This window comes from Microcebus murinus, chromosome X (genome assembly GCF_040939455.1).
Source record: "Microcebus murinus isolate Inina chromosome X, M.murinus_Inina_mat1.0, whole genome shotgun sequence".
In the NCBI taxonomy this organism is placed as follows: Eukaryota; Metazoa; Chordata; class Mammalia; order Primates; family Cheirogaleidae; genus Microcebus; species Microcebus murinus.
In genome coordinates this window covers 112,455,331-112,479,630 of record NC_134136.1, presented here as the reverse complement: position 1 = coordinate 112,479,630, position 24,300 = coordinate 112,455,331, and the positions used below count along the sequence as shown (strand labels likewise).

Below are 24,300 nucleotides of genomic sequence, written 5' to 3'. Positions count from 1 at the left end.
CAGACACACAGAAGCATTTGGTTTATTAAAATAATTTTAAAATATGTGATGATGTCCTAAAATTCCAGAGCACAAAGAAATTTCAAAAGAGAAGAAATGCTTCTCAGTCTATAAACGTGGGGAGGGGGTGACTAAGAACATTGCTTAGTCTATTGTGTGGTTGTGCGAATTCAATGACATAATGCAGTGATAGTACTTAGCATGAGCTAGGCAGGTAGGAAGGGTCCAGTAAGTATTAGTTATTATTTATAGTGATTTATTTCTTCTTGGTTTTTTTGTTTTTGTTTTTGTTTTGTTTTGTTTTGTTTTGTTTTGTTTTTGGTTGTTGTTCAAAAGAGCACTGCTTCTGAAAAGCTAGGCTAGTTTCAACTGATTATTGTTAGCAAGGCATAAGCTAGCTTTGGGAAGCTTTGAGACTTTTCACCTAGATAACCTACTTTGGAGTGTGTTTGGTCACACTGTCAGTACATCTAGTCGATTTAGAAAAAAACCCAGTGTATCATCCAAATGTTTAGTTTACCTTATGCAGAGACTAAGAGTCTCTCTTCACTCTAACAATGTTGCTCCAAGAAAATATGGTGACCCAATGTAATTTTACATTGAAATTTATATCCTTTCCTCAGCCCCTCTCCTTTTGCTTTAATTTTTAAAATATTCATTCTATAATGCAATTGCCAGCTATATTTGACCAACAGGGGGCAGGCATTGAGTAATTGTCTTTCTGGTTCACTAAAAGCTGTAAAATGTTCATCTGAATTATAAAAGTATAACTTCTATCATCTGTCATAGTTTACAAAATGGATTGTTTTAAAAAGCTTAAAAAATGAAAATAAACACCTTTAATGCATTCAAAGTATCTTCCATTTCATCATGATATTTACATACTTTATCAATTCTGAGAAGCATATTTTTTCACATTTTAATATTCTTGAAATAGGGATGTATGTCACAATCAATAGTTACTTAGATTCAATAAAATATGGTAGTTATTCAATTTAGGATTAGTGTATTAAGGCTGTAAGTTCACAGTCCATTGAAGCATGACATAGAATGAAAATGAATTTGGATAACTGGAGGCAAAATTGTTTAACAAGTTATTCATAATTTCTTACCCTAAATAAAGTGAGAAATTATTAGACAAGACACAGGAGAAAATATATGAAGAATTTTCCTTGGTGCATTTAGTCTCTCAAGGACATTTGTGATTCAGAATCAAAAGGACATTAATTTTCATTAATGCTGTAATAGCATTTAAATACTTATCAGTTGATATGTACAGCAATGCAAAGCTGCATGTAGTTAATTTGCTGTGCCCTCTTTAAATATATTCACTACCTGCTCTGAATCATAAGGTAGGATTTGCAAAAGTTTGGATTTCCTCTTGTGATTTCACTTCAGCTATAATAAGATGAAATACAACACAATGTAGAATCAACATCTCATTTATTTCTAGTCCTCATTATCTACTCATCCTTGATAATGAGGAGGCAGAACTCCTATTACCAGGTGGAGAAACTACTTGAGGAAATTTGGGAAGCTTTTGGAGAGCCAGAGCCAAGGTAAAACTGCTGCTCCAGAAACACAGAACTGTAGTGTGGTCCAGTGGCAGTTGGAAGGGAAAGTGGACCCGGACAGACCATTACCTATTTTAAGATATTGAGCAATATGTTGGGAATAGACAGCAGGAAGAGAGAGAGCATGTTCCAGTGGTAAGTCCTCTGATGGGTTATAATTCACATTGCCACTGTATCATGTGTGGTCTTAAATAAATCACTTAAGTTCTCTGAGCCTCAGCTTGCATATCTATAAAATTAGAGAGTTGGGTGGCTCCTTTACCCCTCCATAGCATTCACTTTTACCTTGCCTGGGGCATTACCACTTTCTACCCTCAATGTTATATTTCCATGTGTGGTGACATAATGTCCCCAATAGACTATAAATTCTTTGAAAAGTTGAGATCACATAATTCTCTTGCCTTTGTGCACCCCCAACCCCAGCAGTTGGAATGAAGCCTTGGCTAAGGTTGGCACTTATGAAACATTTGCTGCCTTGAATTGAATCAGAGTAGATGATAATTAGGGTACCTTTCTCTAATATTCTATTATACTGTCTTTAAAGCAGGGGGGACTCATTGAAGCTGAATGACTTCTAGTTTCAGCTGGGTAAATGCCATGTTGCCAAGTCAGTAAGCAGAGTTTGGAAGCCTGGGGAGGAAGGAGCTGTAGCTATTATAATAAATTACCCCACAGGATACCTAGCAAGGCCGGATGATTGTAGGTTTAGCCATGTGTACATGAGTCTTCAAATAATCAAAACTCAGCAAGAGAGAAAAAGCAAGATAAAGAGAGGGAAGAGAAATACAGAGGGTGAACAAACTCTTCAAAAATGGGGAGTGCCTAAGAGGTATGTCAAACTTTGGGTGTTGAAACCCAGTGTGACAAGATTTTTCTTGATGATGGGGATAATGTTTTGGTGGTATTTTCAGATATGGAACCTCCTAGAATCAAGTGCCCAAGTGTGAAGGAACGCATTGCGGAACCCAATAAGCTGACAGTCCGGGTGTCCTGGGAGACCCCGGAAGGAAGAGACACTGCAGATGGCATTCTTACTGAGTAAGTGAAACTTGGCAGCAGAAATGATGTTGCTTTAAGGGAGGCATTTACTACCCAGAGTGTGGAGTGTGTCTTTGCTGGTCTATTTATGCTTTCAGATATGGTCGCCTGGTCACCGTCTAACATACTAGGTATTTCACCTGTGCATTTGTTTATTGCCTGTCTCCACTATAGTATGTTCACTTCCATATCCCTAATGCTTAGAACTGTGCCTGGCACATCGTTAGCACTCAGTAAATCTTTATTGAAGGAAAGAAGGGAAATAAGAAGGGATGGTTGAGAAGAAGGGGAGAGAAGGTACAGAAGGGGAAAGAGGAACTCAGCTGGTTAATTCAGGGATAGAGTCAGCCCCATTGCCTGCCCAGGGTCTTCTACTCATGCCCCAGGCCTTATTAAGCCCTCACCTCCACTGGGAAGCCTTCTGTGTCTCCCAAGCAGAGCCAGGGGCTGCCCGCCTTGCGCTCTGGCTATGGTTTAGTACAGAACTTTTCACCCCTGTTTTTTAGCTGCACCTGTTTCTTTCAAAAATTTTGATTTTTAAAACTTTTGACCACATCAAACACTTAAAGAAGGTTGTACAAAGGAGAGAGAGAGAGAGAGAATGAGAATGTGTCTTCTGCCTTCTTCCCCACCTTAACCCCATTCTCTAGGACCAATTACATTCATAGTTTGATGTACATCTGAGATGCTTTTAAAAATGGGTGGTTCCCTTTGCTGTGGTTCAGTTACATGTTGTTCTAATCTAGCATTTGGGCCTGTACACTTGCAGCTGTTTGGTTGGCCTGCATGTTCCCTGGAGGCCACTATTTCATGTCAGCATGTTCGCATCTGTGCCTTAACGTTCATGGGCTCATTAGACCTCCCCACTGAGTTTCTATCTATGGACAAAAGGATATTCTGACTTATCCTCTGGTGAGCCATACAGCAGGGAAAGACTTTCTAGAATTCTATGAACCCAGGCTGTGCAAGACAAAACATTTTTATGAATTATTTTTCTTTTTTGTAATTTCAGTATGTTATGGGGGTATGATTATTTAGGTTATGTATATTGCCCTTGCCCCACCTGAGTCAAATTATTAACAACAATAGAACATCTTCTAGTAAGAAAAGGTTGAGTCTCTTACTCCTAGCAGGACATTTTGTTTCTATATCCTCATAGTCTTCCTACAGTGCATCATCTAGATTAAATAATATTACTAGTTGTGTGCCCCCTTGTAACTTTTCAAAGATAAAGTTTGACCATTAAAAAAATTCCTTGCTGTCACATACACATGTCACAAACCCCTAGGAGAAACTTTAGGTAATTAAGATTAAAAAGTAAATTTCAACAGTTGCCATAATTGGGGATTGGGTTTTATTTTTCTTTGACACATTGACATTTAGCACAATGCCTGGCCCAGCCCCTAGCACATAGTAGGTTTTTAGATTTTTGCAACTCTGATTGCTGTTGAACTCTTGTATAATAAACACAAAATTATCAAATAGATGATTCTATTTGTCTAAAAGCTTTGTGGGAATATTCACCTTGGCATTTTGTGGGTAACTTGTGTAATATGGTTAGAAATGTGACATTTAAAGAGCATCTCATTAGCCCCTGCCCCTCCATTCATAGCAGCTATATGCTTCCAGAGTTCTACAGCCCAGAGCCCACAAAGGCTTTGAGCAGAATGCTGTGGAGAATGCACTCCAGCAGCATGAAGTGTTCAGATAAAGCTGTCTTGGGCCCTTTTCAGCTCTCTCTTGGGATTCTTGCTTCCCTGACGTTTCTTCTGTGACCCTTTACCCCATGTCTTAGCCAAGCCTCTGTTATATAGCCCCCTTCTGGGGGGGGCAGTGCTAGTGTCAAGCTCTGAGACAAGCTCCTATAAGTTCCCTTATTTACTTCTTCTGATTGTTATTTGCACCTCAGAGATGAAATGGAGTCTCAGAGAGGTTGCAGCCACTTATATTTGAAGTATCACTCCTCTCAGGTTTATCTAAGTTTAAAATGTGCTTCCTAAGGACCTTAAAGCTATCGCCCCCAACTCCCAGGCCATGGACCAGTATTGGTCCGTGGCCTGTTAGGAACTGGGCCACATAGCAGGAGGTGAGCGGCAGGTGAGTGAAGCTGCATCTGTATTTGCGGCCGCTCCTCAGCACTCGCATCACCGCATAAGCTCCACCTCCTGTTAGGTCAGCAGGGGCGTTAGATTCTCATAGGAGCTCAAACCCTACTGTAAACTGCACATGCAAGGGATCTAGGTTGTGGTATTCTTATGAGAATCCAATGCCTGATGATCTGAGGTGGAGCTGAGGCAGGGATGCTGGTGCTGAGGAGCAGCTGCAAATACAGATTATCATTAGCAGAGAGGTTTCACTGCACAATAAAATGAATCATTCCAAAACCATCCCACCACCCCAGTCTGTGGAAAAATTGTCTTCCATGAAACCAGTCCCTGGTATGAAAAAGGTTGGGAACTGCTGCCTTAAAGCATCTAAAGCCAAAAGTGACATGTCTCTAAATGGTTGAATTTCTATTTTCTGGCTCTTTCCCAAGACCCCTGACTTTATACCTTGTAAGCAGCCATCTTGCTTACCTACATGTAAGCCTTTCCTCAGTGATGACATAATTCCAAATGTCCATTATTAACAAATATTCTTATCATTTTTAAGAACTGTAGATAGAAGGGGAATTATCTGTATATTGAAAAACAAACCAACCAACCCTGGCATTTGATCATGCTATTGTTGTTCTTATCAGACAGCCAAGGAAAAAGATGCTAGACCCACCCAAACTGTGTGATCTTGGGCAAGTTCTTTGACCTTTTGGTGCCTCAGTTTCCTCATCTGTGAAATGGAGATAATACTACCCACCTAACAGGGTTGTTGTGAGGATTAAAAAAAAAAAAACTAATATATGTAAAAGGCCCAGAACCATGTCTGACATATGCAAGGTTTATGTAAGTGCAATGAACAATTATTGTGATTATTATATTATTAGGATAACCAAGGAATCACAGAGAACTTGCTTTTTGCTCAGGGAAGGTCTCCACTGGCCCAGATAGAAAAAGCAGAGAAAGTTCTAGCACCCCCTTCAGGCCCAAATTGCCAATGTCTGCTTGGATTATACTATAGATTGATTTTCCTTACAGAAAATTTCCTTGTCCTTCCAACAGTGAGGCAATTCAGTCCCTGGAACAAGGTTGGGATTAGAGGAAGACTTGGGCCCTGGCTTTCCAGCCTCCTCTCCACCCCTGTCTACCGTCCAGCAAGAAAAAATGTCTAAACTCTCCAGTACTTAAGGTTTTCCATTTTCTGGTCCAAACTGCTCTTCTAAAACAGAGTAAAACTCAGGAGATTCTATTCTCCAAGAAATCTTTGTTTTAGTCAAACTGGCCTAATGGCTGCCCCTCAGTGTCCCCAAATCCAGTGCAAAGTAGGGGCTCAACAACTGCTTGTTAAGTCCATAATGATCATCCTTTGTGTTTCTGTATTTTTTTTTCCCCTCTCTCTCTCTAAGTGTTATTCTGAAAGGCCTTCCCCCAGGTTCGAATTTTCCAGAAGGAGACCACAAGATCCAGTATACAGTCTATGATAGAGCTGAGAACAAGGGGACTTGCAAATTTCGAGTTAAAGTAAGAGGTAAGAGTACTGCTTATGGTTTTCTTCTTTCTTTAAAAGAGCAAGGGGAAGCAGGCCCTCAATCCAGAGCTCTCGAGTGCCCACTGTGGTAGGGAGACTTTCCAAGTTTGGATTAGTCTCTGATGAAGCTGGGAGAAATGTCCCATGCTAATGCCTGAATTTCACAGTACAAATCTGGATGGGGTCAGTGCTGGAAGATTATTTAAGAAGTTCCACAGGACTCATCTCACATACTAGCCCCCAGATGGCCATCACAGCAGAATATTATTCCATAATTTTTCCATCCCTGAGCTTAGGTGACCAGCTAAAGCTCCCAAGTCCTTAAAAGAGGGTGGTTAGGAGGCCCCTAGTTTGGTTCACCAGGAGACTATACTCTTGGTGTTCCAGAACCTTTGGTCTACCTGAAAAAACTGGTTTTAAAGGATTATTTTATGCCTCATGGTTTGGGCAGCTAATTACTAACCATCTTTACTCTTTACTCTTCTGGGTTCAACCTTTTTATCTATAACACAAGGGCCCAAACTGGTTGATTTCAGTGGTCTCATTGCTATGAATGGTGACCATTCCAAGGCTTACCCTTGACCAAATAGTCACCCATGCCCCTCACTCATTTCACAGGCCAATGTAGAAGCCTGGTTGCAAAGCTGGTGCTTCTGAGCCCTCACCTCCCTGGTTACTCTGTGGAAGGGGGCTCAGCACTAAGACCCATCTGGGCTTGTGTCCCTACAGTCAGACGCTGCGGCAAACTTAATGTCCCGGAGAATGGTTACATGAAGTGCTCCAGTGACGGCGATAATTACGGAGCCACCTGTGAATTCTCCTGCATTGGTGGCTACGAGCTCCAGGGTAGTCCTGCCCGAGTATGTCAATCCAACCTAGCTTGGTCTGGCACGGAGCCCACCTGTGCAGGTATGTGTGCAGCCTTCTCTCTAGCCAGCAGCAGAAGCTGAAGACCTCTTGATTCTTGATTACAGTATAGGAGAGAAAGTTTCATATAGTTTGTAAAGTTCATTGGCATCCCTCTTCATCTGAGTGGATGAACACAGTCCCTAAATCCCTGCTACAGCTGATCTCACCTGCTCTCCTCCTTTGCCTCTGCCTATCTTCTGATTTCCCTTTCATGTCCTCTAAGGAAGAAGCTCAAGGTGGGAACCCAGGGCCAGCTGCTGGTGACAGTATGAATCAGCAAAGTCTGCTCTAGTGACCCTTGTTCCTCCTTTCTGCAAATGTAAGGATTTTGTTTACAAAGCCAGTACACTGCCATATATAGACAATATAATGCCTGCTTTGCAGCACTGGCTTGAAAGTCACACAGACCTTGGGCATTTGAAATCTTTCTTTCTGTGTAAAATTAGGAAAATAATATCTCACCTACTTCTTGAGTTGTTGTAAGGATGAAATGAGGTCATCCTTTGAACAGTGGAATAGGGCAGTGTCTGGTACAGGCCAAGGCTTCAATACATGCCAGCTCTTATGCCTTATAAACAAAAATTGGGCTGGGTAGTGATAATAGTATGAAATTTGGACTAGCCAGAAAATTCTGGACATATCTCTTATTTACAGACTTCTCTTTTTTCCTTCATTTCCTGGTACCTTTTCATCTATATCCTTTTCCTTTAATCCCAGCCTTTCAGAGTTAAGTGAGAGAGACACACATATGCCATCAGCTAAATGCCTAAGGTTCTTCAATTTCATATATTATAGTAGAAAGAACATCCCTGTCCCAGACTCCCCATCTAAGGACTATGCCTACCATGCTGGCATTGAGGCCTGAGGTGTAGCATCTAACAAGCTCCTAAGCCTGTGTGGTCCAATATGGTAGCCACTAGCCATTTGTTGCTATTGAGTGCTTGAAATGAGGCTAGTCTTGGATGGAGATGTGCTGTAAGTATAAAACATACACCAATTTTAAAATCTTAGTAAAAAAATAATATAAAGTATCTCAATTTTTCATGCTGATTACATATTGAAATGGAATATTTTGGATATGTTTGGTTAAATAAAATAAAATAAAGACATTTTCACCTATTTATTTATACTTATTAAAATAAGGCTACTAGAAAATTTAAACCTACCTAGTGGCTTCCATTGTATTTTATTGACCAAGGCTGTCCTAGACTTTAAGGCTCTTGAGCAAAGAAGGGGGCAGGGACTCAGTATCACTCTGTACAACATCCCAGTGCCTATCATGGAGCTTGGCACATAGCAGCCACTCAATATATATTGGCTGAATGAATAAATGTGTGAATGAACAAATACTTAAATGCAAATCTAAAGCTTGAAATATGAACACCAAGATTATAAACCATATATGGAATTTCCTAGTTTTCCTCATATTATTTTTTCTCCAGGGCCAGGCCTGTTTGCTTACCTATATATTGAATGTCTTTCGTTGACCTTGAATAGCTGGAATTGGTTGCCATTTGTTTGCCTAAAACTGCCTTGTTCCATGTCCTCCATGGCTGCATTGCTCTGTGCCCTGCATTGCTCTGTCCTTCCCACTTCAAGAAGGCAGGCTTCAGAGATTCTGAGCCATTCCAAAGCCAGCCTGTCCATTGACCATTCTTTCACCCTTCTGCTTCCCTGCACCCCTTCACCAGCAGATACTGTGTGCTTGACTCATATGCCTTTGGACATTCCCATCTATGTTCAGGAGGCTACTTATTGCAATTATCTGGGTCTCTATGAGAGCTTTTTTTTTTTTTTTTTTTCCTGGCTATGAAAGCATTATCAGCCCATGCACAGGGCTAGCTGGAAGTGATGGAGAGTTAGTGCCCCAGAAGCAGCCATCAACCAATTATGGAGCAGTTGGTATACAAGGTCTGTCTGGAACATATCCAGCCATTGTTAATATTATATAACAAGAACAGTTTGCACAACATCGATGTCACCTGGCAGCCAAGGAGAGTGGACTGGAAGGCACATGCATGAATAGTGATGCCGTCACTGTACTAGTAATTGGGGTGCTAGGTGCTGTTGAGTGAGCATGTGTACTGTGTGGCTGTTGCATTCAAAATGACTGAGTTAGTAGAGCAATGAATCTGCATCAAATTTTGTGTTAAGCTTGAATATTCCTCAGCAGAAACTATTTGGATGATTCAGAAGGCTCTTGGGGATTATGCAATGCAAGTAGTGCAAATAAAAGTGTGGCAAAAGTGCTTCAAAGATGCTCGAGAATCTGTTGAAAGTGATCCATGTTCTGGAAGGCCTGCAACAAGCAGAACACCTGAGAATGTTGGACATGTATGGGTTAGGTTAAGAGGTGCTGGGAGAACTGTGTGAGGTCCTAAGGTGTCTACTTTGAAGGGGACTGAGGTGTCATTGTCCCATGTACAAAGTTTCTTGTATCTTGTATCATCTTCAATAAATGTCTCTATTTTTCATATTACATGGCTGTATACTTTCCAGACAGACCTCGTATATACTGCAGTTCCCTCCAGTGTAATGACTCTGAGGTATGTTGTATACTATCTCCCAGAATTTCCTAGTAGGATTGAGCTCCAGATGTCAATAAATTGCTTGACAACCCACTCTGTATTGCTTTCTTTCCTTTCCTATCTCATTTCCTGAGGTTGGCAGGATAATGGCCCCACAACGGTGTCTATATCCTAATCCCCAGAATCTGTGACTATATTTCCTTACATGGCAAAAGGGACTTAGCAGATGTAAATACGTTAAAGACTTTGAGATGGGGAGAGTATACTGGATTATCAGATGGGCCCAGCATAATCACAAGAGTCCAGATATAAGGGAGCAAGAACTGCTGGAAGAGACAGAGAAAGAGATAATGGAAGAAAAGGTCAGAGAGAAGAGAGATTTGAAGATGCTATACTGCTCTTTTGAAGATGGAGGAAGGGGCCACTAGCCAAGGAATGAAGGTGGCCTCTAGATAGTGAAAAAGACAAGAAAACAGATTCTCCCCTAGAATCTCTGCAAGGAACTCAGCCCTGCCAACACCTTGATTTTAGCTCAGTGAAATCCATTTTGGATTTCTGATGTACAAGACTGAAGAGAATAAATTTGTGTTATGTTAACTTTATGGTGATTTGTTACAGTATCACGAGGAAACTAACACATGTCCCCACTTCTCTACCAATGCTTCTTGGGATCACCTCCCAAATAAACTACTTACACTTGAATCCTTGTCTGAGGGTCTACTTCCTACACATGAGGTTCATGTGTCATCACAGGCTATGTTGAACCAGAACAAATAGAAAGTTTCTGACCCATGTGGCCATTCTACTTACAGCCATGAACGTCAATGTGGGTGTCAGAACAGCAGCTGCACTTTTGGATCAGTTTTATGAGAAAAGGAGACTCCTCATTGTGTCCACACCCACAGCCCGGAACCTCCTCTACCGGCTGCAGCTGGGAATGCTGCAGGTAAGTCCTAGAGGCGTGGTCAAGGTGGGAGGGAGACCTCTAACAGAAAGGGCTCAGCCATTGCACTAAAAGAGAAGGCTAGATTCAGTGCCTAATCTATTTACTCTGAGTTTCAGGAATTGGCACTTTAGGGCTACCACCATTCATTTCTGGTTCTGGGGCATAACCTGATTAACATTGACTCCCCAGAGCTAACCCAATCATTTTCCAACTAATGAGGTTTGTCTGTCTTCACTAATAAGCCTAATTGGCATACTGTCCAGCCTCAGCCACAGAACAATTGTCTTTGCTGAACCAGTCCAGGATATGCCTGGGCTGGAGGTGATCAGTCACTTGTCAGCCCAAAAGTCTGCCCCAGAGGATCAGGGGAGTCCAGGAGTGCTCAGGCTCCAAATCTTTCCTCAGGGATTTTCTCCAACTCTCAGCAAGTAACAGCCATTTTGTAGAAACAGTGGTTCTGAAAGTGTCATCTGAGGACCAGTAGCATCAGCATCACCCGGGAACTTGATAGAAAGGCAAATTCTCAGGCTCCTCCCAAACCTACTGTATCAGAATCTTAATTTTAACAAGATTCCCAGGGGATTCCTAAGCACTCTAAAGTTTGAGGAGCACTTTTCTAGGAAATGTGCCCTTTTCAGCTGTGTAAATTTTGTAGCTACTGCATGAGGCAACCAGCATCTTGTGGGGTAGAAGAGCTAGAAACTATGAAGATCAAACCAGAAGTTGCTTGATTTTGTTCTGAAGCTGGGTTGTAATAAGAGTGGCTAACCTGACTGAATGCTAAAGAGGCAGGATGTATACTGTGTCATGGACATGGTACTGCACATATTTGTTGAGAATATTTCATTCATTTATTGCAGTGAATAGAACTATGTGCTTAGAGCAATCTTGGTTTATTCAAAGGCTACAATTTACTTCTCATGTCAACATGAATACCGGGAATAACAATAAGTCTTTCTTCACTCTTCCCATGTACTTGAAAGACTGCCCATGAACTCTGAAGAGCCATATACAACTTTTGTGAGTTCTCATGATAAAAAACAAATTCATTGCATCTTTACCCCCAGTCCCTGCCACCTGACCTCCCCTTGTATCCCCGTGTCCCAGCTAGGGGCTTGCTCTTCAGAAAATGCAAACTTACACTTCTCCATTTTGTAGGGAATTGACGTTGCAGGCTATAATCCATGATCATGCATTTCCTCATCTCTTCCATGGAAAAATGAATAAGCCAAACAACTTGCTTTTCCTCTCTGTCAGCAAACTCTGGCCTGTGGGCCAAATTTGGCCCATGGCTGGTTTAACTTAACTTTTATTGGGCACAGCCATACTCACTCCTCTGTACGTTGTCTACAACTGCTTTTGCACTGCAATGATGGGGTCTAGTGGTTAGGACAGAGGCCATGCAGCCTTGCAAAGTCTAAAACACTTACTATCTGGCTCTTCACAGAGAAAGTTTGCTGTCCCTGCTCTAGTTTAGCCCATCCCTTCAGGTACTTACTAGCTTACTAATTAACTTGTTGGATAAGATATTTTGTATAATGATGTTTATATGTGACCTCCTCCCCTAACATACTTACATTTGCAGAACCTTCAAGGAAAGGTTTGAGTGACTTAGGTGTTTCAGTTTGAGTAATAGAAAAGTCTATTTCTACCTCTTGGAACTTTTCTACCAGTTCTGTCATGCCCTATTAGGGATATTTCAGTGGAAATTTTGGTAAAATATATTTGGTGTTCTCACAATTCAGGAGTTCAAAATTTCTTTTCCTATTCAGTCAGTTTCATCTTGTCTTATGTTACTTTTCTGTTCCCTTATTGCCACTGCCGCTGCTGATGAGCCCTCCTGGCACACGGTTGAAGGGGCCACATTCCTGAGGCTCTTGCCAAGGGCCAGCCTAGAGGGCTGGAGCCTTTTATTCTTGTTCCCCCTGGGTTTGGGTGTGGGGGCACAGGGCAGGAGGATGTGGAGAGTAGAAACAGGGCAGAGAAGGGGACTCTGGCAATACTGTATTCTTGTCTCCTTGCAAAGACAAAGTTAGACTCCTCTGGGGTGGTCTTGGACACTTTTTAGGAAATTTGACTCACTCGAGGTCTCACCCTGTCTGGAAATACATAGAGTGCCATTTTGCTTAGGCTTTCAAAATCCCACTGCCAAGTCATTTCTAAATGATTCCTCTAGGAAGGTATTTAAGTTTTATAGCCACTAGTTTAAGACCAATTTCTCAACTGTTTTCAGGACAGTTCAGAGTGGGCAAATAAACTTTCACAAACAGACCAGTGCTGCTTCTGGCAGTTTGTAGTTTGACATGGATGTCTCTTTCTTTAGCCATGCTCACACCTCCCCTGTTGGGTTTTCTTTTTCCCAGCAAGCACAGTGTGGCCTGGATCTTCGACACATCACCGTGGTGGAGCTGGTGGGTGTGTTCCCGACTCTCATCGGCAGGATAGGAACAAAGATTATGCCTCCAGCCCTAGCTCTGCAGCTCAGGTAGGGGGAAGTTCTGCTCTTAACTGTCATCCCTTATGGATGCACTTTTATCTGATAAGATTCCCTGATTTCTTTCGATTCAGTATTGAGTTCAGGCAACCTTCAATGTTTAATTGTTTTTATACTGGGAGTATTATAGCCATGCTAATTGGCATAGTGCTGTTTGTCCAAACAAATCATGTATTGGATAATTACCAGTGTTTTCTTTTTTACCCCTCCAACCAAGTGTTTGTGCTTTGCCTTTGTTTGTGTTTGTGTGTGTGTGTGTGTGTGTGTGTGTGTGTGTGTGTGTGTTTGGTTGGGGAGAGAAGGATGGGTAAGGGAGGAGAACTTGAAAAAAGGACCTAAGCACTCCTTTGCCTTATTAGGAGAACTGACATCCAATTATTCTTTCCAAGATTGGACTCCTTTTCCTCCAGGTTTCCAAGGCACTTGTCCTTACCCCTATGTTAACAATTATATTTTATTTTGGTTAACACTTATAAAGCTAGAGGCCTGGTGTTCAGACTCTGAGTAATGAAAGGAACAGAGTTCAACAGCTGAGAGGTAATTTGAGAATAACCCAGAGTTTTACTTGCATCTCTTGACTGCTGTGAAATGGATAATTAGGCTAAAGCAAAACTCCTTAAAAATCTTCCTTTCTTGCCCAGCTTTTTCTCTCACGCATTGCAGGGCAGAGTGCAGATCTCTGTTTTCAGGGTCCCAGGTGGCCACACCATCTTGTACATCAACATCCTGAACACGTGGCTTCTAGGTTTCTGCAAAAGGAGAAGAAAGAGAGTAAAATCAACCCACATACACTCTTTTATGCTTCACATATTTGGAAGTGACACATATTGCTCACTCTCCCAGTCCATTAGTCAAAACTAGTCACATGATTGCAATTAAACTTCAAGGAAGGTTGGGAAATGAAGTCCTTCTGTATTCCCAAGAAGAAGAAAATGAAATGGGACTTGGTGACCCCTAACCCAGGTGTTCAGAGAGATTCACAGACATTCATTAAGAGGTTATATTATAGAAACATATCCTTAGCAAATGATGCTACATAGATTGACACAATAGCTTCTTTCTCCAATTTCCTACTTTCTAGATGGCTTTGACTCATCCCATGTTTAACTTATACCTTTCTCCACCCAGAAAAGAGTCTGCCTCATCCCTACCAAGGTCAAAAACTCAGAGAGCTTGAGATGGGAAAAAATAATAAGAGGATGTGTGAATTCTCTTTAGTTGGCCAATGGAGGGAGAAGGCTGGGTATACTTATATGTTTTGCATTTTTTAGCCTACTGAATTTGCACGTAGCACCTCCCCAGAGTATAACACTTTTGAGGTCAGTAACAGATCTTTCCAATATTTGCCACTCAGTACCTAACACAGTGCCTGGCACCATCTTTGGAGCTACATAAGTGGAATAAATAACTCTAAATTTCACTGAAGCAGCTTTACTATTTTTAGGAGTAATAGTAAGTAGACTTTAAGAATATATTTAAAATTATTGTACTAATATCTCAAGTTGAAGTATGGAAAACTGAAGACAGGATTATGTTGATATCTAAAAATTTATAATGAACATTTTCAAAGTAGGTTTAATGAAACTGTTGCTTAATTAGAACTATCTGCTCATACCCTTTGTCAATGATTATTTTTTAAAAAACCTGTTGTAGAATTTGCTAGTCTATAGATTGAATATATATATTCTTTATATATTTAATCTAGATATACTCAATATATTGTTCATAAAATCTTGATGTGATTTTAAACTGTTTAGACTATTTGAGGAATAAAAAAATATGATTTAAGAAATAAACTTCTGTCATTCAAGTTGAATATGTTGAGGTTATTATAGACCTCTGTAGGCTGAAGATGACTTAAGCAACAAAAAAAATTGCTTGAATGAATTATGGAGTAGTTCTCAAACTTTAGCCTCCATCAGAATCACCTGGAGGGCTTGTTAAAATACATATTTCTGGGCTCTATCCCCATATTTTCTGATTCAGTTGGTCTAGAATGGCTTGAGAATTTGCATTTTTCACAAGTTCCCAGAGGCTCACACTGTGAGAACCACTGACCTAGTGTTTTAACCAAAGGCTTTACAGTTTTGAAACAGATCTTTTGCCCATTAGCCTTTAAAAAGAGGGTTGATCTTTACTGTGCAGCCAGAAGATAGTCCAGGTAAATGTCATGCAGAGATGATCACTCTGATACATTACCTAATGGATTTGGTGTCAGACTGGCATGTCCCTGTTATCAGAACTATCAGTGAGGAAAAAAGAACTTGGCAGATGGATGTTGTGCTCTTTTTCCCTTTGAATTCCACCTCAGACTGCAGCACAGGGCAAAAGAGATGAATTAGGCAAAGAATGGGGAGCAGGAAAGAAGAGGAGGAGAAGCAGAATGCCTGGCTAATCTAAACAGTCTCTCATCTGGTTAGAACATTGTTTTCAAATACCACTGAGGCTGTGATAAAACTGTTGAAGGGAGTCAGCAAAAAGGGGAGAGTGAGTGGTGTTGCAAGATCACTACCTGCCTTCTTTCTTGCCCTCATTTCTTTGAAATCTGGATGTGTGGGCTAATTCATACTCCCTGGAGTAATTTTCCAGCAATCTCAAGGATGACAGGGACCAAAAAAGCCATCATATTTATTATACTCACATTATTCTTTGAATCTAGAGTTCCCTAGAGGATTCTCCAAGAAGAACTGTTTCCAGTCTGATGACAGACATTTGTGTAACTCATCCTGTCAGCACCACCACTGATTCCATGTTCCGTGGCATGTCTCATCATCCATCCCCAAGATTTCTGTGGTCTCTCAGCCCCAGTGGGATACATTCCTGTGGCTGTTGCTAGCTTGTTGATCCAACTACTCATCTCTTCTCATGGCAGTTTTCTCTCTTTGTATTCTGTGTCAATCAAGGTCCAAGGTTCACACTGCAACGTGTGTGGTAGTAGATGGTGGCATCATAGGGGGTGTCCATCCTAGCCTCATAAGAACTATAACATTGAATGCTCCAGTTTTTCATCGGTCACTCTCTCCCACAGCCTCCAGCCACCACATTTTCTACTCCTCTGTTTCCTGGGACCTTATGTTAAAACTTGCCAGAAAAAGTCAATACTCTTCCTCTTAAAGATGCAGAGCAGTTTAGCCCTCCTTTCTCACCTTGTCTCATAGCCTAGCCTACATTCACGTGTTCAAAGACTGATTAATGCACTTTTCTAAGTCATCTACTTCTGAGCTCCTGTATTAGCACTGCAGGAAACCTGGTGGAACCATTATCATGTCCTCTTTCTTTTATTTCTAGTCACTAGAAGTGGATTAATGATTTAGCTTCCCACTGGGATAAAATATAAATTATTCCATTCTTCCTTTGAAACTCTGTCTTAAAAGGCAGAGAAATGTGCAGTTTGTATTTTATGTAATTTTTTTTGACCTTGATCTGTTTGTATGAAGGAAAAAATAATTCTCTTTAAATCCAGATGGTAGTGTATATTCTGCCTCATACACAATCTCCAAATATCTAAAGTGAAAAAAAATTTGGAGAAGAGACTGAACAGGCTCATTTGTTTATTGGACTCAGATTATTTGTTTGCTTTCTCTGGCTTTTCCCGTCTAAACATTCTTGTATTGGTATAAAAATCATATTTTTACACAGTTTAAATTCTAGTTGGGTAGAGTAGAAAGAACATCAGACACTTGAAATGACTTTGAATTCTTTTTTGGAATTATTTGAGGTACAAATTATAATTAATCAAGTCAAAGTATCTGGAGAGTAGACCAAACTCAATGCCTTCTAACTATGCAGTCCTGTGGCAACTGAATAGGCCATAACTATAATGTTTGGAAAGTTATTTTAATCAGCTTTACCTAGCTCAGGTTTTCTCCACCTTGGCACTATTACCATGTGGAGCTGTATAATTCTTTGTTTGGTGGTGAGGGTTTCCTGTGCATTGCAGGATGTTTAACAGCATCCCTGGCCTCTATGCACTAGATGTCGGTAGCATATCTACTCCCCATTGTGACAACCAAAAATATCTCCAGACATGACCAAATGTCCCCTGCAGGGGGTTGGGGGAATCACCCCTGTTGATAAACACTGACCAAGTTTTAGTGTGTATGTGGTTATGCAAAACTAGTCAGCAAACTAGGATTTACTCCAGTTTTAATGCAGAAAAATCTGTTAGTCTTGTACATGCCTTATGGTCGCTGTTGGTGCATGGCATCATTGCAGGCCTGAAGTCTTCCTGACCATAATCGAAAGCAGTGCTTCTCAACCTCTCATGTGCATACCAGTCATCTGGGGACCTTGATAATAATGCAAATTACAATTCAGTGGGCTTGGGGTGGAATGTGAGAGTCTCCATTTCTAACAAGTTCCTATGTGTGGCTGGTGGTCCAAGGACCACACTTTGAGTAGCAAGAGTCTAAAAGATGACTCAGTCCTCTATGGTACCAAGCATCAAGCCTTTCTCTGCACAGTGTCACTTTAGGGTTTTGGTTGGTCCACCAGAACCCTTTGGAGTTGGCGTTTGACTTAGTCTTCTCTTTTCTTTGTCTGCTCCAGGCTGCTGCTGCGAATCCCACTCTACTCCTTCAGTATGGTGCTAGTGGATAAGCATGGCATGGACAAGGAGCGCTACGTATCCCTGGTGATGCCTGTGGCCCTCTTCAATCTAGTTGACACTTTCCCCGTGAGAAAAGAGGAGATGGTCTTGCAAGCCGAAATGGGCCAAACCTGTAACACCTGATGTGATGGTAACACCTGATGTGATGGCTCCTCTCTTGACAGTTCTTCTTTTCCTACATAGTGCCATGCACATGGGAAGGCCTTAAAAATATCCTTGATGTACAGATTTTTATTTGTAATTTTAAAAGTCTATTTTATTATGAGCTTTCTTTGCACTTGAAAATTAGCATGGTGCTTTTTGTACTTTGAAGTGTTTCAAAAAATTATATGAACATATTTACTCTTTCTCTCTTTACTCCATCATGGCTGATTAATTTTGTAGAGAAATTAGAAACTACAATCATACACATGCTTTCAACATGTTATTCAGTGTAACACATAACTCTCTTCTATTTTGTTGTTTATGTGAAACTTTTATTAATAAAATATTTTGGAGCAAATTTATTAAAACTCACTTTGTTTACTAAGCACTGGCCATATTTTCTCAGTGTACTCAATTGTCTTAGGACTGTGATTCTTAGTAATGGAAAAATGTAATTAGTCTTGTGAGGAACTCCGCTGAGCTGCCAGGTGCCCAGGTAGCCAATTAAAACAACAAGCCAAAAAAAAAAAAAAAAAAAAGGAGAGAGAAAGAATTAAGCCTTCAATTATTGACAGTGATACTATAAGCAAGAGTCTAAATAAAACCAGAGAAACAGAACCTTGCACTGGTTGACAGTCAGGTAGCACAGCACAGATAAAAGGTCATCTCACTGTTGAGGAAGCCTTGAACAAAAAGCTCTGGGAGTTTTATGGACCATAGATTCAGTCAAGCAAAGGGCTAGGAGTGGAAAAGGCTGGGTACTGAGTCAGAGTGAGGAAGTTTGTTCCACATTTTCACCTTCTCCCCATCCCCTCATAAGGGGGCACCTGAAGAAGACCCCTGCCAAGGCCTCAGATAAAAAGGCCTAGAAATGAAGGCAGGGGCTGGGGTAGGAACATAAATATGTAGAAAAGCATGATTGGCCAGGAAGCCTGAGTTCTCGACTGCAACTCCCCACAGAGACTTCAATGCACCAGCTATGCACCAAGTCTGGTGTGGAGAGGGCAGCTTTCCCGTGAAGCCTGCCATGTAAAGCATTTGTCACTGTCTATGGTCAGGCCTGAAAAAAAAAAATCACACATTGGTTTTTAACCAGGAGCCAGACTCCTCCAGTGTCCCAAGAAAACCTTGGAATTTTCTCTCCATTTTCAGAATATCAGTTCGGCTCACAAATATATTCCTGAACAAAATGACTAAATGAAAGTGCAAATTCTCATGTACAGAGGCTTAAAATAGGAAGTACATTTGACACTGGTTTTTGAAGATTAAGCAGAATGATTGCAATTTGTCACACTAAACTGTCACTCTGTTTACAAATATGATTTTGTTCACAAAGCACACTAGAAGCCACTCATTGACTTCTGTCTCCTTCAGATGTACTAGATAAAAGTCAGTGGCATGACTAGTAGAAGAATGTCAAACAGTAACCAATTGGAAGCCATGCAAAGTTCAAGAGATCATTTGTTACAATTAACGAAACACATATCTGCCATGTTAAAGCTCTCTTGTCTTTGACAAGCCAGCCAGTGCACTTTTTCCTCATAGCCTGAAAGATCCAAACCTTAGAGATGAGCTGACATTTAAGGAACTGGTCTGATTTATTCAAACCAGCCTTCATGATGAACTTGGAATATTACATGCACTTTGTCCAACAAGATACAAGGTACACAGACTATTTGAAGATGAATGAGTGCACTGTGATATTTAAAAATCAAATATACTTCATCACAATTTGGGGGCATTTTTAAGGATTAATTAATAGGTTCTTTCTAGAAACTGGTGTCTCACTGGAACTATCACATGACTTCTCTATGTACCCTTCAGACTTCATAAAAACAATCCCTAGTTCTGGTTGCTCATGCTGTTTGATACAGCAGAATTTTTAGATGTGTGTGTATGTGTATGTGTGTGTGTGTGTGTGTGTGTGTGTAGGGAAGGGGGAGGTAGTTAAGTGGACTAAACTCAAGTGGAAAACTGTCTCCACTTCTGTAGATGGCAGCTGAAATCTCAGTTCTTTTTTTAAACCTTAGCTGGACTTCTTGGAATCTGCAACAACTCCCAGTCTGCACATGCATGGTTCAGCAATCAGTCAGAAATGTAGGCAGCTTATATACAAAATTTGAGGCCACTGTGTCTGGCTATCTCCTTTCTGAGATTTCCTTCATCATGTCTCAATTGCTATATTTGCCCCTACTCTCTCCTCTGGTTCTCCAAACCAGTAACACTGAACACTTTCTATCTTTAATTAAGCCTCCCACTTTCCCCAAACCTAGGTTGGTGCATCCTGCAGCCTGCCCTTAAGCAAAACTCCCCAAAGCCTGATGACTCATCAAGTTTATTTGCCTTCTGCCAAGTGATGATTGCCTTCCAGGATCTGCCTGCTTTTTGGTCTCTCTCCAATGTCTTCAGGTAGTTTTTAAAAAATATGTATTTTGGCCAAATATAGTTGTTGTATGTGCAAGGTTTGTCCAACAGGAGTCACTATCTGAAAGCTAGTGAAGGATGAACCAGCAGGTGGAAGAGTCTAGGCCATTCCCAGAGAACTGCAGAAACTTCAACTCTACAAGCTCTCAACTCTTGAGCTTGAGACTAAATAATTGGTGAGGTATGAAAGAGAAGAAAGGCAATGAGGTCATCCAAAGCACACTGAAGAAAGGATTAATGCCCAGGCTGCTGAGAACAATATTATTGATCTATTCCTGCATTAAAAATTACCCCAAAACATGTTGGTTTAAAACATCAACAACATTTATTATCTCTCACAATTTCTGTGGGTTGGGGATTTGGGAGCAGCTTAGTTGGCTAATTCTTGTTTGCAGTCTCTCAGTTGCAGTCACACATCAGACAGGACTATAGTCATCTAAAGACTTGACCAGGGCTGGAGGATACACTTCCATCATGGCTAACTTGCATGACTAGCAAGTTGGTGCTGGTTGTTGGAGGAGACCTCTGTACTTCCCCACATGGACTTCCACACAGAGTGTTGCATGAATGCTCTCATAACACATGGCAATTGGTTTCTTCTGGTAGAAATGATCCAAGAGAGAGCAAAGTGGAAGTGATATCTTTCATGACAGAATCTCAAAAGACTCACACTGTTACTTCCATGATATCTTATTGATAACATAGGTTGGCCCTATTCAATGTGGGAGAGGACTACAGAAGGGTGTGGATACCAAGAGGCAAAGATCACTGGTTGTCAAAGCTGGTGGCAACTTCTTAATTGGGGGCCATGGCATCTTGATAGTAGCAAACATGGAGTGGTTCTGGCATAAGCAAATATAATTTTGGTTTCCCAATTTGGTAGGCAAATTCATAATTTTACAGCTTCTTAGTAGCTCCCTTGGCTGTCCCAAGTGGTTTAAGGAGTTGTTCGTGAAAGCTCAACACAAAATATATTTCTTCAGCCCTCCACCAGATAAAAAGAAAATCCTTTCTCTTTAAAACTAGCTAGTGTTGATCCTATTGTCTGCAATTTAGTCCTGAGCAACACAGACAGCAAAGTTAAAAGTATAGTCTTCAAACACTGGATTTCTTGGACTTTCCTTCCTTGCAATTTTAGAGTTAACAGAGATATTCAAGTACCTCTTAGAGAAATATTTTATAAGCCATGATGAAATCATTCAGCAAAATTGACCATTTCTCTTCATCACTGCTTTGTCACAGGTGGAGGGATAGAGAAGGTGTATTGGATGGAGGACTAATCTAGGGGTGGATGATTATGGCAAAGTTGTGGTGGCAAGACAAAAGTGGCGAAATTGTAATATTGAGAAAATGGATCATGTGATGACCACAAGGACCAGGATCTGCATGAAAAGAGATAAGAACAATAGTGGGACTGATATATTGAAAGAATATAATGAAGGGATAGTAATCCAAATGTGGTTGCAGAGTAAATATAATGAGTACAAATATAGGAGAAATTTGGAAGATATAAAGAAAACATCACTGTAGTTGGGATGTTAGGAAGTTGTCTGGGTTATACACATGGATGATGAGATTTTCCAGGATACTGGCAACAGTTAAGGCAGAGGAGATGTAAGAGTCAGGTTCCAAGGGTATATATCAGAGTGGAGGAGTAAATTGAGTGTAGATAGATGACTACAGGGGGAGGGTGGTGGAGAGTGATATGGTATATGGCAGGAATATCAGGGAGGGTCTTTTGATTACAGAATGGGGAAATGTTGAACACATTCCCTGTAAGAACTGGAATAAGACAAGGATGCCCACTGTCACAGCTTCTATTCACATAGCGCTGAAAGTCTTAGCCAGGGCAATCAGTCAAGAGAAAGAAATAAAGTTATCCAAATCAGGAAAGAGGAGTTCAAATTATTGCTTTTCACTTACTATATGATCTTGTATCTAGAAAATCCCAAAGGTTCCACCAAGAGACTACTGGAATTGATAAATTTATCTAAGTCTCAGATTATAAAATCAATGTACACAAATCAGTAGCATTTCTATATATCAATAAACAATAAGGCTGACAGTAAAATAAAAAACTCAATACCATTCACAATAGCTACAAAGAAAATAAAATACTTAAGAATATTCTAAACCAGGAAGATGAAAGATCTCTACAAAGAGAACTACAAAACATTGAGGAAAGAAATTGCAGATGACACACACAAATGGAATAACATATCATGCTTATGGATTGTTAGAATCAACATTGTTAAAATGTTCTTACTACCCAAAGTGATTTACAGATTCAGCACAATACTCATCAAATTATCAACGTCATATTTCACAGATCTAGAAAAAATAATTCTATGCTTCATTTGGAACCCAAAATGAGCCTAAATAGCCAAAGCAATCTTAAACAAAAAGAACAAATCTATCACATTACCTGACTTCAAACTATACTACAAGGCTATAGTAACCAAAACAGCATGGTGTTGGTACAAAAATAGAGACATAGACCCCATCTCTACTAAAAATAGAAAAAAAACTTATCAGGGCATGGTGGCAAGTGCCTGCAGTCCCAGCTATTGGGGAGGCTGAGGCAGGAGGATTGCTTGAGCCCAGGAATCTGAGGTTGCTGTGAGCTAGGCTGACACCAGGGCACTTTAGCCTAGGCAACAGAGCAAGACACTGTCCAAAAAAAAAGAAGTCAAAAAACAATAGATGCTGGCATGGATGCAGAGAGAAAGGAACACTTATACACTATTGGTGGGATTGCAAACTAGTACAACCTCTATGGAAAACAGTACGGAGATTCCTCAAAGAAGTAAAAGTAGCCTTACTATTTGATCCAGTGATTCCACCATAGGGTATTTACTCAAAAGAAAAGAAGTCATTTTATCAAAAAGACACCTGCACTCAAATGTTTGTTGTGGCACAATTCACAATTGCAAAGATGTGGAATCAACCCAAGTGCCCATTAATTCATGAGCGGATTAATAACATGTGGTGTATGTACACCATGGAGTACTACTCAGCCATAAAAAGATGATGAAGTACCTCTTGTATTATCCTGGATGGAGCTGGAGCCTATTCTTCTAAGTGAAGTATCACAAGAATAGAAAAAGAAACACCACATGTACTCATCATTAAATTGGTACTAATTGATCAACACTAATGTGCATGTATAGGAAGTAACATTCACAGGATGTCATCCAGGTGGCAGGGGAAGAGAGGATGGGTAAATCTATATCTAACAGATGCAGTGCACACTGTCTGTGGTATGGGCACACTTGTCAGGCGGTGCAAGGCAATTTATGTAACCAAAGCATTTGTACCCCTGTAACACTCTGAAATAAAAAAATAAATAAAATTTTAAAAAAGTCAAAACTGGAAATATCCAATCAATAGCAGTATGGATAATTGTTGTATATTTGTGTTCATAGAAAAGAATTCTACTCAGTAATAAAGAGGAAATAAATTAAAAACACATGGATGACCCAAAAAAGTATTAAGTTCTGGGAAAGTAACCTTAATAAAAGAGCACCACTCTATGGTTTCAATGAAAATTTTAGAGAAGTGAAAATTGATGTGTGTTGGAAAAAAATCAGAAAAGTGATTGTCTCAAGAGAGTGGTATAGATAATGCCTGTAAAGAAGCAGGAGCAAATATTCCGAAGTGATGACAATGTTTTATATCTTGACAGGTAGTTAGGTTACACAGTTGTGTCAAAACTCATCAAGTCATATATAAAGATTGTTAATTTTGTTTTATGTAAATTTTACTTCAAAATAAAAAATAACTATAAACATAAAAAGGAACTTGTTACATGTTAATATAGATAACACATTTTTGGGAAAAACTAAATGTGTTTTAAAAAATAAAAACAAATGGAATCAGTGGCATTATTTTATATTTTTGCAGGTCTCTTCAAAGTCGGGCATAATAGAAGATAGCTAGATTCTCATTTATTTTTTCCCATTTAGTCTCTGGCAATATGTTATTTTGATTGAAGTATAAGAATAAAATCTGTC

At 40.2% G+C, this 24,300-nt stretch overlaps 1 protein-coding gene across 2 annotated transcripts in view; it reads left to right on the top strand.

Moving 5' to 3' along the window:
• Positions 1-18,221, top strand: part of SRPX (sushi repeat containing protein X-linked) — a 79,106-nt gene extending 60,885 nt beyond the window's left edge. For both annotated transcript variants that reach the window (XM_012736675.2, XM_012736674.2), the window contains 6 exons: positions 2,486-2,612; positions 6,112-6,233; positions 6,963-7,142; positions 10,483-10,616; positions 12,980-13,101; positions 17,659-18,221. In XM_012736675.2, coding sequence (XP_012592129.2) covers positions 2,486-2,612; positions 6,112-6,233; positions 6,963-7,142; positions 10,483-10,616; positions 12,980-13,101; positions 17,659-17,842 — 869 coding nt within the window. In that variant the 3' untranslated portion in view covers positions 17,843-18,221. The remainder of the gene's footprint in view (positions 1-2,485; positions 2,613-6,111; positions 6,234-6,962; positions 7,143-10,482; positions 10,617-12,979; positions 13,102-17,658) is intronic.
• The last annotated feature ends 6,079 nt before the right edge of the window (positions 18,222-24,300 follow it).